This window comes from Branchiostoma belcheri, unplaced genomic scaffold (genome assembly GCF_001625305.1).
Source record: "Branchiostoma belcheri isolate BF01 breed outbred unplaced genomic scaffold, Haploidv18h27 scaffold58, whole genome shotgun sequence".
Classification (NCBI taxonomy): Eukaryota; Metazoa; Chordata; class Leptocardii; order Amphioxiformes; family Branchiostomatidae; genus Branchiostoma; species Branchiostoma belcheri.
In genome coordinates, this window is record NW_017804220.1 from 348,818 (window position 1) to 362,352 (window position 13,535).

A 13,535-nucleotide genomic window follows, 5' to 3' on the forward strand; every position below is an offset into this window, starting at 1 on the left:
CATTCACATGAACACTGAGCGCAAAGACGACTCTAAAGACATGGATATTGTAACTGCAGTTGTGAAGGACTTGTCCTGTAGTGTGCCTAGTCAGGATAATAATGTTCATATCCACAGTTCTAAAACAACCTTATTACATTTAGGCCACTTAGACCATTTGTTATAACTTTTAGCACACTGAATTACACGTAGTCCTTGTGCTGCCAATTCTCTATTGTTGACGGGATTAGGCAACTGGAACAAGGTTAAAGACATGGTTGGGACTTGTAATAAAATGCATTGTGAAGTCCTGTGCAAAATTTATGTTGTGTGTTTGCATGTACATTATATATCTATCAGTATGTATTCACGAATATATAACAAAACTTGTACTGTAACCATCTACTAGTATTCTAAGGATCGTCTATTTAGGGAGGACAGAAAGCAAAGTTAATGTTTAAAAAACACAAAAGTTTATTTATAATTCATTTATCTTAGCAATTACAGTAATATCAACAACCAACGATAAGGCCACAGCAAGTAATTTTCATGGATGAAATCAGCGCTCCCATTACTTGTCGCCTGGTTTCAGATAAAAAACAACAAGATATTTTGTTGCCAACATCCCAATGGGCAAATTATGTCTGTTACCATGCCGGAACGTAAATGGGAGATAAAATGAAGAGAGAAGACAAGACAATGCTCTCATTTATTCTTTTGTCTTTTGTCCGAAGGACCCTGTCCTTGGTGCTAAACATATTATTCAAATAGCTTAAGGGACCTGTCCTTGGTGCTGAACACACCATTCACACAGCTAAAGGACCCTGACCTTGGTGCTGAACACACCATTCACACAGCTGAAGGACCCTGACCTTGGTGCTGAACACACCATTCACACAGGTAAAGAACCCTGTCCTTGGTGCTGAACACACCATTCACACAGCTAAAGGACCCTGTCCTTGGTGCTGAACACACCATTCACACAGCTAAAGGACCTTGTCCACAGTGCCGAATGCATTAATCATACAGCTGAAGGACCCTGTCCTCGGTGCTGAACCTTCACACAGCTGAAGGACCTTGTCCTCGATGCTGAACACACAATTCACACAGCTGAAGGACTTTGTCCTCGATGCTGAACACACAATTCACACAGCTGAAGGACTTTGTCCTTGATGCTGAACACACCATTCACACAGGTAAAGGACCCTTTCCTCGATGCTGAACACACAATTCACACAGCTGAAGGGCCCTGTCCTCGATGCTGAACACACCATTCACACAGCTGAAGGACTTTGTCCTCGATGCTGAACACACAATTCACACAGGTGAAGGACTCTGTCCTCGATGCTGAACACACCATTCACACAGGTGAAGGACCCTGTCCTTGGTGCTGAACACACCATTCACACAGCTGAAGGACCCTGTCCTCGGTGCTGAACACACCATTCACACAGCTGAAGGACCCTGTCCTCGGTGCTGAACACACCATTCACACAGCTGAAGGACCCTGTCCTCGATGCTGAACACACCATTCACACAGCTGAAGGACCCTGTCCTCGATGCTGAACACACCATTCACACAGGTGAAGGACCCTTTCCTCGGTGCTGAACCTTCACACAGGTGAAGAACCCTGTCCTTGGTGCTAAACGCACCATTCACTCACCATTCACTCACCATTCACTTCCCTTGGTGCTAAACACACCATTTACACCGCTGAAGGACCTTGTCACTGGTGCTGAACACACCATTCACACAGATGAAGGCCCCTGTCCTCGATGCTGAACACACCATTCACACAGCTAAAGGGGCATGTCCTCGGTGCTGAACACACCATTCACACAGCTAATGGGGGCCTGTCCTCGGTGCTGAACGCACAGTTCACACAGCTAATGGGAGCCTGTCCTCGGTGCTGAACGCACCATTCACACAGCTAATGGGGGCCTGTCCTCGGTGCTGAACGCACCATTCACACAGCTAATGGGAGCCTGTCCTCGGTGCTGAACGCACCATTCACACAGCTAAAGGGGCCTGTCCTCGGTGCTGAACGCACCATTCACACCGCATTTACCATATGATTGCCCACGACTTACAATTCCACCGTGGAAGACCTATACAGCGCATTTATCTATCTGACAATCAAATTTTTCACAAAATTTTCAAAAGTTTAGAAAATGTTTATACACCAGCATAACACCAGAATTGCACCTAGAAGTAAGGTCACATACCCAATTACATTCAAAATGTAAGACACCCAATTGTACCAAACAACCTAAGATTTTCCCCTCAACCTTTAGGTCTGTATCTGTATCTGTATAACCTGTATAACTGCCCTTCAGTGCAATACACCAGACCAGAGAAAAATTGTTCCCCCTGGTGCTTTCCATGATTCAATGTACTAAAACACTCATATATATGCATATAAAAGTGGAACCAAACTACATCACCTGACATTTGTAGCAAGTATGATTCAAACAAGTCCCAATGGTCATCACGCATTATGTTCACCAATTGTACATACCGATAACCATCCTCAGACTAGTTATGCTACACTTTAAACATTTGTATGTATCCACTTTTCACCTGTATTGGCTTTTCCTTCTTTGAAATAAAATAAAGCAACAATAATTCTTCCTATTCGTTTAACATGTTTCCTACATGTGTTGCAGATTCATATAGGTCATCAACAAACATTACGATTGTGGAATACCTACTATAATTACTTGTATTTCCACTACGTAGAACGCCCTCTAGTATTCTCCTGAAGAAAATTCTATTACTCAATGTGTAATCTGTAAAATCATTTTTAAGATTTCAAGTTACCTACATACTGCCATATTGGTCCATAGCACCATCCTCACCCTGAAAAAGGATGGAATCAACATTGCCTACAGAAAACATGCCCCTAATGTTCATCTTTACAGATTATTCTTTAGTTATCAATGATTTGTAGTTCTATACTAGCTAGCAAGTGGTATATTAATCCCAACTATATGGGTTGAGGCAAAAGGATGAAAAGATAATTTATAGTAACCAAATATCCACTGAAGCAGACGATAGTTTCCATGGATATGACCTTGTTGCTAATGTCCTTGGTATGGCTCCGTCAGCCTGATCTCCACTCCGTCTTTCACAGGCAGGTTGTGGTACTGGTAGTGTCTCAGTAAGTCAGACATGGACAAGAACGTTGGTGCACCCTTATGCAGGTACAGCTGATAACCCTAACAGGAACAAAACAGAACGATTAGCTACAAACAATGTAGTGACTTGAAAAAACTAGAAGGTCTTAATAAATTAACTTTGAACAGTTGTCCCAACAAAAAAAAACTAAGCACTGAGAAACCATGTCTAACAGGTCTAACTATTCTTGCATCCAGCTATAGCTAAGATGTCATCATGCATCAGTAAGTTGCTGTGAGATGTTTGTAAAACAAGTCAATTTTGAGCATTTTGTAATATTTAAAAAACCTTAAGTGAATAATATTCACCTAGTACCCATTTCAAGAAGGATGACAATTGTTTTGAAAGAAGTCAATTGGTACTTTACAGATAGGACAACTGCCTCATCTTTTTTTTAAAATATGGAATAAAGTAACTGTTACACTCCCATCATTCCAACTCACCAATCCATACATCTTGAATTTCCGGTACTTCTGGCCAGCACGATCATACACTACAAGAACCTGCAAAAAAGAACAGAATGTGTTCTTTGTGACACTAAAATGTAGAGAATATGCTTCACACTAGTGTAAAATAATATTTCAAATGTACATAACCTAACACAAATCCTTAAACATCTATGTGCCCCAGTGCATCCACAGTCATGAACTAGGTGCATAGCTTCAATTTTTGAGGACTGCAATCCATACCTGTGGCATGCAAAATTTTCAGAATTTGAACACCTTATGTTGGGATCCAAAAGCATCATAAACAACTACAACAAGACCTACCATTTTCCCTTTGTCCTGTTTGCTTGGCCTGAGAAAATACTTTCCATTCACCTGGCTGGACCTCAAACAGCTGTGGTAGGAAAAGGCACAGGAAGTACACGTTAGCCAAATGGAGTGAAAGAGTTGACCAAATTTCAGCAAATACATAGCATTTGTAATATGGATAATCTATAAACATATATTAGTACAAAGGAATGTCTGTTTGATTACAGAGTTTGTTGGATGGTACTTCATCACCAAAACATTTAGCTAATTCAACTTCAAACAGTATACCTGTCTTCCTCACACAATTACAGTTGTCTATAAAATAATACCCCGTTCCCCTTATAAATCCTTCTTACTCCATGCCCCAAAAGACAGGTACCATACAGACTTCTCTTACCTTTCTGCTTTCTCTACATCAACATCTTCGGATACAACTGCTGGCATAACATCATCAATCTATTATAGAAAAAGTGCAAAGCATATGCCACAATCACAAGTTAGTTGAGTTTTGTCCTCTTACCTCACAATCAGGAATATATGAAGAAATCAGCTAAACTTTTATTAGTTTTCTGTACGTTGAACTAGGCATCTTTTATCAGGAGAGCGCAGAAACACACACTGAATACAGAATGTATTTGCATGGGGTGAAAGGTATAACATGTGCTCCTTCACTGTAAAGGCTGTTATGCACGTAACATTAGACAATGATGATACTTACTTCACTTTCAGGATCTTCATTTAAGTTCTTCGAAAAGCTGCTGCCCTCAGGGGGTGTCCTCCTGTAGGGAGAAAGTATTTGTCTCAGATGTTTCTTTATACTTTTATTAAAATTTTGGCACACAAAAAACGGTGTTCAAACTAATTGCTTTGGTTGCAAATAATTTTAACAGATAATTGATAGGAAGGTCAAGTCTGAAGGTGACCAAGCACGTGCTGCATTGGAATAAGTGGGCAGAGGAATTCAGGTTTAATTCCTGATAAATTACACCATACAGCCCCCCCTCCAGTTCCAATAGATTCACAAACACGCAAAACACCTGTGAAACGTCTCAGATTCAAGCATTCAATGTTTTGAAGGTATCTTGCTTCTATCAAGTTTTCAATATAAAAAAACGAATACCTGATTCCTTGGTTGTTTACAGAAACCTCCTCATCCTCCTCATATTCATAAATTTCCTCCATGATCTCTTGAACTTTAACCTGAGATGGTAAATTATAAACAACACAAACATTCAAGATGAACTTAAACTTTTAAGCTGCACCCAGTATTTTGCATAACCTCAACTCTGATAATTCCACACCCAAAATACCACCACATAAAAAGACTGGATTTAAAGAGAGCTTTAACCATCAACTGAAGGTGTTCAGTGTATACTTGTTAACACTGTTTGTTCAGTGTGAGAGTGTGATGGTCCTAGGGTACCCTCATGATTATGAGAGTTGATGTTAGCAAATAACATGTGTTAAAGATATTTTTGCCAAAGTCCAAGAACCAAAGGGATGCATGAGATAGAAACCCACAGAAAAGTGTGGATCCTGGATAAAAACAAACCTATACTATCCCAATCTTATCAATAATGAATTATTACAATGGTCACACACCTGTGGCTTGCGTGGTCGTACCAGGGGTTTCATGCCTTGCCGAGAAGGATGTCCTGGCTTTCGTGCCAATCCTGGCTTTGGGGATGCTCCTGGTTTGGGTGTAAGGCCCGGCTTTGGATGAAAGCCAGGTTTCACTGCAGGAACTGGTTTATCTGGAGTTCTGGGTTTGGCTGTTTGCCAGTTACCCCTGCAAACTGCTGCTGCTGCTTGCCAGTTACCCCCAAATTTTTGGGTCATTTCTGCACCAAGAGCTCTGGCCATGCCCGACCTTTCTTTCTTCTCGTTCTTTGCGTCTCTTGCGTTCCCTTCTCCAGTCTTTCTTTGCCACACCATTCTCCCGGATGTCCGGCCTGGACTGGTGACGTCGATGGGTTCACTGGCTTTTTTCACACCAGGTCCTTTCAGTTCTTTCCAGGGAGGAGACGGCACTTTGCCCTTTGATTCAGTATGATGTGGGGGCAAGGTAGAAACACCTTTCATGTAGGCAGAGACCAGGGCTTTTTTGGGGCTCCTTGTGCCTTCCTTGAGCAGGGGAACAGGTGGTCTCGCAGGCCCCTCTTGTCCATACCAACCCTTCGAGGGTGATGCCATCTTGGAGGTTGGGGTAGGTGGCAGTGGCTTCTCTGTGAGGAGGAAAATTCATTCATAGCTTCTTAAGATATCATAATCAAGTTTGCAAACCAAGAAAACAAAAAGAATACACAACCCCAATCAACCTTCCAATACACACTGACAAAAGGTATTGGATGCTACCTGAAATGTCTGACCATTTCCAAAATCATATCCAGTTGCTTGAGAACCTTTTTTGGCATATGGACACATGGAGAGTCTAAATCTTCACTAGTCAACAATCAGTACCATTATGAGTATGACTACTACCTCGGAACGCTCCTACATCCTCAGCAGCTTCTGCTCCAACAGGTGTTACTCTGGGACCGTCCACCAGCACCTGCAGGTAGTCCTCCTCTTCCTGCAGGTGCTCATCTGGGTCTGTGGGGAAAATTAAGTTTACTTAGTACTCCGTTCTACATCAAGTGCAAGCTGCCAACATGGGAAGAACGGGAATAAAGACACCAAAATCTGCAAACCTTTATGTGAGTCCATGTTTTCCCCGGACTGTGATGCACCTTGGTCATCTATTTCTTCGGGTGATGCTGACAGGGGCGATGCAGACACAGTGCGCAAGATTCCAGGTGTACTTGGATGACCCCCAACCTCCACAATGACAACATCCTTGTGACCTTATTGATGAATAATGAAAAGAAATTAAATGTCGCACTAGTTTCACCTCTGAAAGCTGCTACAAAGACAGCCCAACAGCAATTACTGGACAGTACTTGAATGTTAACAGCTTAAACAGCATTAGCTCAAAATTGATTTCTTGTAGTCAGACATTTACTTATGTTGAATGATGACAACATACCATTTGATGGCGCTTTCATTTCATCGACAATTGCTTGGGATGGATTTGTTACTGCGATGGCGAGGTTTACACGCACGTTCTTTCCACGCTTCGCATAATCTGGCAAGAATGTTTCCAGAAAGATGTCCTTGAAGGTTCCATCCTTGGCCATTTGGATAAGTCGAAGCCGATCTTGCTCGGTTGGTACTTTCATTTTCAACAAAATGCAGCCCCTGGTAGCTTCCTCAAGTTCACAATTTGCTCCACCCCGCGATGCCAGTCTTCTGCAGAATTCTCGACGGCAATCTTCGTTTCCCAGCTTCTTAAACATGTCATCTTCATCACGGTCATCTATGTCAAGATCCAGGCAGACATTTACTAAATCTTAAGAAAAAATATGCAAGTCAACATGACTTCTGAAATAAATTCATTATAAATGTTCACAACATTTGACTCACAATAAGCATGTTAAATATAGAATGATATGACTTTCAATGTACCTATCAGCAGATTTGATACATTGTCAAGGTGAATAGACATACATAGATATACACAGTGGATGGCATTGTCATCACCATCATCCTACCCCCTTACTTACTTTGGATTTTAGCCTAGACATAATTACATACAGTATATAATTCAAAACAAATTGAAATTTTTTGCCCTGGAAAGTATTGATGTAAAGAGAATTGCCTAGTTTTTAAAAGTGCAAAAATGGTTCAAAAGTTTTTTTTTAAATTCTTACCAGGGTTTGACTCTGTTGAATCCTCAGGATCCACCATCTTAGTCACGTTGTCGTCTCCAAACTGCATCCCGTGACAATTTTCAAACTCAAATTCCCTGTACACATGTATAGTATCAGCCTCTCCCACCCGAATAGTGCTGCCAGAGAATTGCTTTTCTTTGTTGCTGGAATGGATGGGGGATTCTGAAGCAGCAGTCGACAATGCGTCGGTGTCTCCTGTGTTGTTTGATGTTTGCCGACGAAGTACAATATTGTCTCTCCCCAGTTGCACTCCAGATGAATTTTTTACTTTCATCTTCTCTTGAACAATGACTTTACATGCTTCATCAATCTGAATGGTACCACCATCTTTGATATGAAATGCATGCGTTGATGGATGCTTTACGATCAGCTGACCCTGATAGGTTTTACTTCCCCCACTACCATCCTGGAATAGGTCTACGGCTAACTGGCTGCATGGAGTTTTTTGAAGGTCTCCATTGTCACGTGTGTCTTCCTGTCGTTCAACATTGCCATGGGGTGCCATTGGAGTACCATCAGCAATTTGGTCAGTGTCAGTTACGTCCCCATGATCTTTTTCAGTTTGGTTGATGACCTCTTTTGGTGATGTGCACGAGTCGGTGTCAGATGTTCGATTTTCCATACTACACAGTGCCGTTTTGTTACCTTCTCTGGTTGGATTGCCACTTTGCAGACCAAAGCTGCTGCCGTTTTGAATTTTGGTGGCTAGAGCTTCCTTTTGACATCCAGGGAAGTCATGCTTATCTTCATCTTTGCTTTCACTACCCTGAGAGCCATTGTTCTCATATAGCATGTCACTGTCAGCATTGTCTCCATGGACCAGCTTGGTGCTGGTTTGAAGATCACGAAACTTGAAACTGTCTATGTTAGCAACCTTTGACTCAGCAGCATCTCCTACCTGATTTTCTTCACTCAGTGTGAGCCTTGAAATTGTTATTGGTTCTTCCTTAATCTCGTTTCGGCAGTTTACATGAATAGAGTGGGAGCCGCCAGATGCCATGTTGACATTCAATTCAAAGAAAGGAATTTTGACAATGCATAGGTAACTTTCCCACTTAATTGTATGAACAGCTTCGTCCTGCCTGCCCCCATGATTGCATGCAAAGGAGGCAAAACATGGTGAAACATCAGCTGCAGACTACAAATGATGGGTCTTAGGCAACATACGACCAATTACTATATTAATTTGTGAAATATGACTTTGTGCACTGACACAAGTCTTCATCGAATGAAGTTCATCTAGACAGACAGAATTTGTCAGGCTAATCTTTCAGTTGTTTCTGATGTTGAAATCGTACAATGTCTGTTCCGGTAGCACACAGAATTTCTGAAAAAGAATAACACATCAAGCAATTCACTTCTTCGTACATGTAGTCGTACAGATTTTCTTCTTCATCTGAACGGGTATTATACTTTGAATTGTTGCTTTTATGGCATTTGATATAATTTTTCTATTTTCATGCTATGTTTACACTGTACATGAGTATTGAACTCCCATTTCCCGTCATCTGTTACCTCCATGAAAATGGCGCACGTTATGAAGCGCCCCCCCCCCAATCCACAATCATGACAATCCACCCATAGCTTATTGAGTTATCGTATACTAACCCTCCTGTAAGCATATGTCCATACAAGCGCAAAATATATAACATCCTAGGTGAATGTGATATCGAGAGTAACGACCCTCATAACTACATCCTATGAATAGTGAACAGGAACTTGTTACTAAGGTAAGAGTAGGACAATCAGAGTACGTCACCCCGGCATACTGCGCACGGTTTTACCCATGTGTCAGGGACTTTCCCCACCCGGGATTTCCACCTGCTGACGTGTCTGTTCAAATCTTTCAACATGCATATATCATGCACGTACACCGACTCTGTATCTGTTTATCCGGATTAATATGTACATAATGCTAGGCAAAAGAGAAACCGTGCTATGGCAATGTGATCTGTAATATTCCATCATAACCTGTGTATGATTGTATTGATATAGATGAAGTTAGATTAGTACGCAATGTAATTTTTATCCAATGCAACTGTTTCACAAAAAAACTTGACTTAACTATCTAGATATATCGGATCCATGAGGAAGACGATTTTCGTAGGAGCCCCGAATTTATCTGTGACTGCCTGAGCCAATCTTTACGCTTGCTATACTTCCTTAAAGGTACAGATTTGTCAATTGCCACTTCGCACGGTGGTCTGCAAGCAGCATAAAATTACTGGCGCAGGACTAGAGGTTTACAAGTTCTTGGTTTGACCTTTTATAAAACAGTACTTGGCCGTAAACATTGGTTTAAAAGTGTAACTCACATGTAATGCCAATGTAATGCCCATTACAGCGGGGCGGCACGTCGGAAGCATCATGCAAATTTCAAACTTAACGTTACCCCTGCACCACTGGAAAGAGAGAGTTTTCAGGTGTGGTCACCTTAAGTACCTCTGTTTCTCGTGGTTGGCGGACGACGTGGTTGTCCCCGGTGGGCCAACGTTGCTGTGACGCCCCGCAAACCGATGTTCTTGTCCGTGGCCGGAAGGCTGTTAAAAACGCTTCTCCCTACACATTAACAGGTAGCTAGGTGAGATTGACTATGTACAGCTAAATTGCACCGAGGACTGCGTGAATGCAGCATTGTCCCAGCACAGGTGACAGCTAGGTAAATGCGGAACACTTCCTCGTCGTGTAAGTTTGGTTGTTTGTCAAGTTGGAGTACGCGTTGATTGGTCAGATCTCGCCCGGACTTTCCAATATGTCACCCACCGTGAGTCATATCGGGAGTTACCGATAGAAACTCGGGGGTGAATATCTGCACCAAAGGCAGAACAACAAGACAAACTACCCATAAACAGCTGACTATTCGAATCTGGCTGTGTAGGTACAGGAAAAGTAATCAAATATTTGCACAACTTCAATCGCACCTTCGCTGACCTCCAAATGCTTGAAGTGCCATATTCTAGTCATAAAGACCTCTAACTATACTATAGCAGTGTCAAAGCACGCAGGTCACGCGGCGCTGGGAGTTTCCAGAATCAAGAAGACTTCCTTGTCAAATTGCTGAAGTTGGCATTTTTACGAACGTGGGAACTAAGATAAGTAAGGGGAATCCCTGGTCCGTGTAGGCTAGGTGACCGACAGGACGACCGCTCTTTTGTTAGCCACCTGGCAAATATATGTCACTATGTCTCTTTTATATTCAGTATCATAGTTATTATCATGGTTCTTTGTCAACTGTGGACAGGAACATTGGACTCAATAGCGTCAAAATAGAAATGTCCGGTATGTAGCGTCCTAGTATGTAGCGTCCACATTCCAACACGTGCAAAGGTCATAATACGAGCTGCACAACAGGTTGACAAGTTGTTTGACGTTACCTGATTGGTCAGCTATTTTGGGTGTCTCGGGGTTTTCCGACGACCTCACGAGCAGGGTGAATTCCGACGCGTCAAGCACATACAATATGCTCAATGAACTGACAGTAATGTGCTGACTCATACAAGCTACATTCACCATAATTAAAGTTCACCTGAAATGTCAAGCGACGTCGTATAGTCTGTTTTGCAGTTCGAACATAGTTGACTGCACGGAGTCCATTCATCTAAATTCGGTTCGGAATCAATGCTGCCAATTTTGTTTCGTTCTCAGCAGATTCGTAGCATTTGAGCGTTCATTTTTAGAGCTAGAGCCCACATTTCCGTCGGTAGTTGTTGTTAGTTAATTAAGATGTTAGTACCAACTATTGGCACGTTGCATAGCAAACGAATTGTTTTGTTACAAAGATTGTGTTTTAAGCACTAGGACTGGCATTCTGTTCAGTTTTACGTTGCCCGGAGGAGGTTGGGGATTAGGAACAGGATACGATATCCCCTTTCAATATCTGCTTGGAGATTAGGCTAGTTAGTGCTCTGGCCGCCTAGCAAGACACCTGAGAACTGCAATATTAGCCACGAACTGCCAAACCATGTACTGGTGTCAGTATTGAATGTAAATACTGGGCCACACTGAAATGAAATGAAACTGGGAATAAAAGACTGAAAAGCAACACCTGAAGATTGAAAGCAATTGAATATTAGGGAATTTATAATTTTAGAATATTAGAATATTTAGAATATTAGGGAATTTATAAATACAGTGCCTTCATTCTAAGTACATGTAGATATTGTGTAACTAAAAGTAGTGCGTGTGTATGCCTGTCGTGTGTGTGTGTGTGTAAGTGTGTGTGCATGTGTGTGTGTGTGTGTGTGTGTGTATGTGTGTGTGTGATCACAAAAACTCTATCAAAATTTCGCCGATATGAGGAGCCCATGGACAGAACCATTACTTTAGTTATCAAAATACTGACCAACGTAAACATACAGTATGTAATGTTTTCGTCAAGGCCTCACCAAAAATCAAAGGGACCAGGTACCTTTGATACACTGGGTTAAAACATTTCTGATGCTTTGTCGCTGCCGCTAATATGTGGAAATTGAATATGAATATAAGTTTCATAAATGTGTATTACCACGATGGCATCACACTGAATATAATTTGAGAATTTCACTCTTTATTTCGATTCGTTGCATAAAGCTTTAAATCGTTTGGTGTTCAAAAGCGAAGGATTATTTTCACTGACTTGTTTTTAGTGCTCAGCTACCACAACAGTTACTTATTCATATGCCTACCCTGTGAAAATGTGATATTTTGAATTCATACAATATGGTTCTTTCATCTCTTGTATTCTAATCATGTTTCCAAGGCTGTTATGACTATTGGTCTGGGGTTGTGATGCAGTCAAAAATCCTCTTGCCTGGAGTAGGTTGTTCTTTCACTGTCAGGAAGCCGGAGAACAAGACATCATGCCAACTGGTAACGCATTCATCAGACAAATTACATGCAAAATTTTCTTTTTCCAATATTAAGATTTTCTACTTATAGATGTCCCAAGCCTCTACCAGGCTTTGGGAGGCGGCTGGAAGAGTAGAAATTAGCCAAATTGAGAGATAACATGCCGAGGGAGTTGATCCGCGGCATGTTGCGGCAAAATGTACTCTCTTGCGGACAACTCCCTCGGCATGTTATCTCTCTTTTTGGCCAATCTCTACTCTTTCCAGCCGCCTCCCGAAGCCTGGTAGAGGCTAAGATATCTCCATTAATTCTTTCATTTCATTGTTTCAATTCTTATCCATAACTTTAGATAATAATTGTAGACAAAAATATTTCTCCAGGCACCACACGCATGCAGCAGTCTCAGACTGAGTCGGAGACCGATGATGCTACAACCGCCAACCCTGCGTACGGCTATGGGGCAGGTAAAATATTTTCCTGTCACAGTCCGGTTATAGGAACATTTTAGTGTTGCTTACTTTTTATTACCTGTGCATCGGTGCATTACCTCAATTAACCGGGACATCGTGAGTTCAAACCCCGGCGGGTCATACCAAAGACTTTAAAAATGACACGCACTCCTTTTTCTGCTTAGCACTCAGCACATATGAGAAAGAGTGTGGGAAGGTCAAACCATGATGAAAGCTCCTTGGTCAAACACACAGCACTACCAGCGGACTATAGCTAGCCCCCTGTTGTAGTGCCCTGCACAACTGTGTGTCGCCCAAGGGCTACAGAAATGGAGATGGGCACCACCCTACGCTCTGCATAAGGGCACGGGAGACCTTTCTTTTTCCTTTCTTTCTTAATTGGAGTTTTACGTTTACCAATATGCTATGCTGAATATCCTATGCAAAAAATCCATTTAATTACATTTAAGCTGCCATCGGGGACCTACGTATGATCTTCGAGACCTCTCTTTGTCGTCTTTAACATGTCTTATTACCTTGGGGAAGGAAAAATCCTTCCGCGGGAAGGTAATGTTTT

The 13,535-nt window shown here is 41.8% G+C and overlaps 2 protein-coding genes across 3 annotated transcripts in view; both read right to left on the reverse strand.

The window, feature by feature from the left end:
- The window catches only part of LOC109481820, a 30,173-nt gene extending 19,849 nt beyond the window's left edge, over window positions 1-10,324 (reverse strand). The window contains exon 1 of the mRNA XM_019784426.1: window positions 10,142-10,324. The gene's annotated coding sequence lies outside the window, so the exon portion shown is untranslated. The remainder of the gene's footprint in view (window positions 1-10,141) is intronic.
- LOC109481823 lies at window positions 1,476-10,222 on the reverse strand. Of its 2 annotated transcripts, none has more exons than XM_019784429.1 (12): window positions 10,125-10,222; window positions 7,662-9,009; window positions 6,938-7,300; window positions 6,603-6,755; window positions 6,394-6,504; window positions 5,515-6,137; window positions 5,033-5,112; window positions 4,631-4,691; window positions 4,310-4,368; window positions 3,928-3,997; window positions 3,601-3,660; window positions 1,476-3,198 (listed from the first exon to the last, which is right to left on the reverse strand). In XM_019784429.1, the coding sequence occupies exons 2-12, from the start codon at window positions 8,680-8,682 to the stop codon at window positions 3,061-3,063; spliced, it is 2,739 nt and encodes a 912-aa protein (XP_019639988.1). In that variant the 5' UTR covers window positions 8,683-9,009; window positions 10,125-10,222; the 3' UTR covers window positions 1,476-3,060. The 2 variants fall into 2 exon arrangements, with proteins under 2 accessions (XP_019639988.1, XP_019639989.1); XM_019784430.1 differs by having other exon boundaries at window positions 10,116-10,211.
- Window positions 10,325-13,535: the final 3,211 nt, after the last annotated feature.

Coding starts and splice junctions, on each gene's coding strand:
- LOC109481823 (XM_019784429.1), bottom strand. CDS start 8,682: ATGGCATCTGGCGGCTCCCACTCTATTCATGTAAACTGCCGAAACGAG. Junction 7,301..7,661: donor TTCAACAGAGTCAAACCCTG/GTAAGAATTTAA, acceptor TTTTTTCTTAAG/ATTTAGTAAATGTCTGCCTG. Junction 3,199..3,600: donor AATTCAAGATGTATGGATTG/GTGAGTTGGAAT, acceptor TGTTCCTGTTAG/GGTTATCAGCTGTACCTGCA.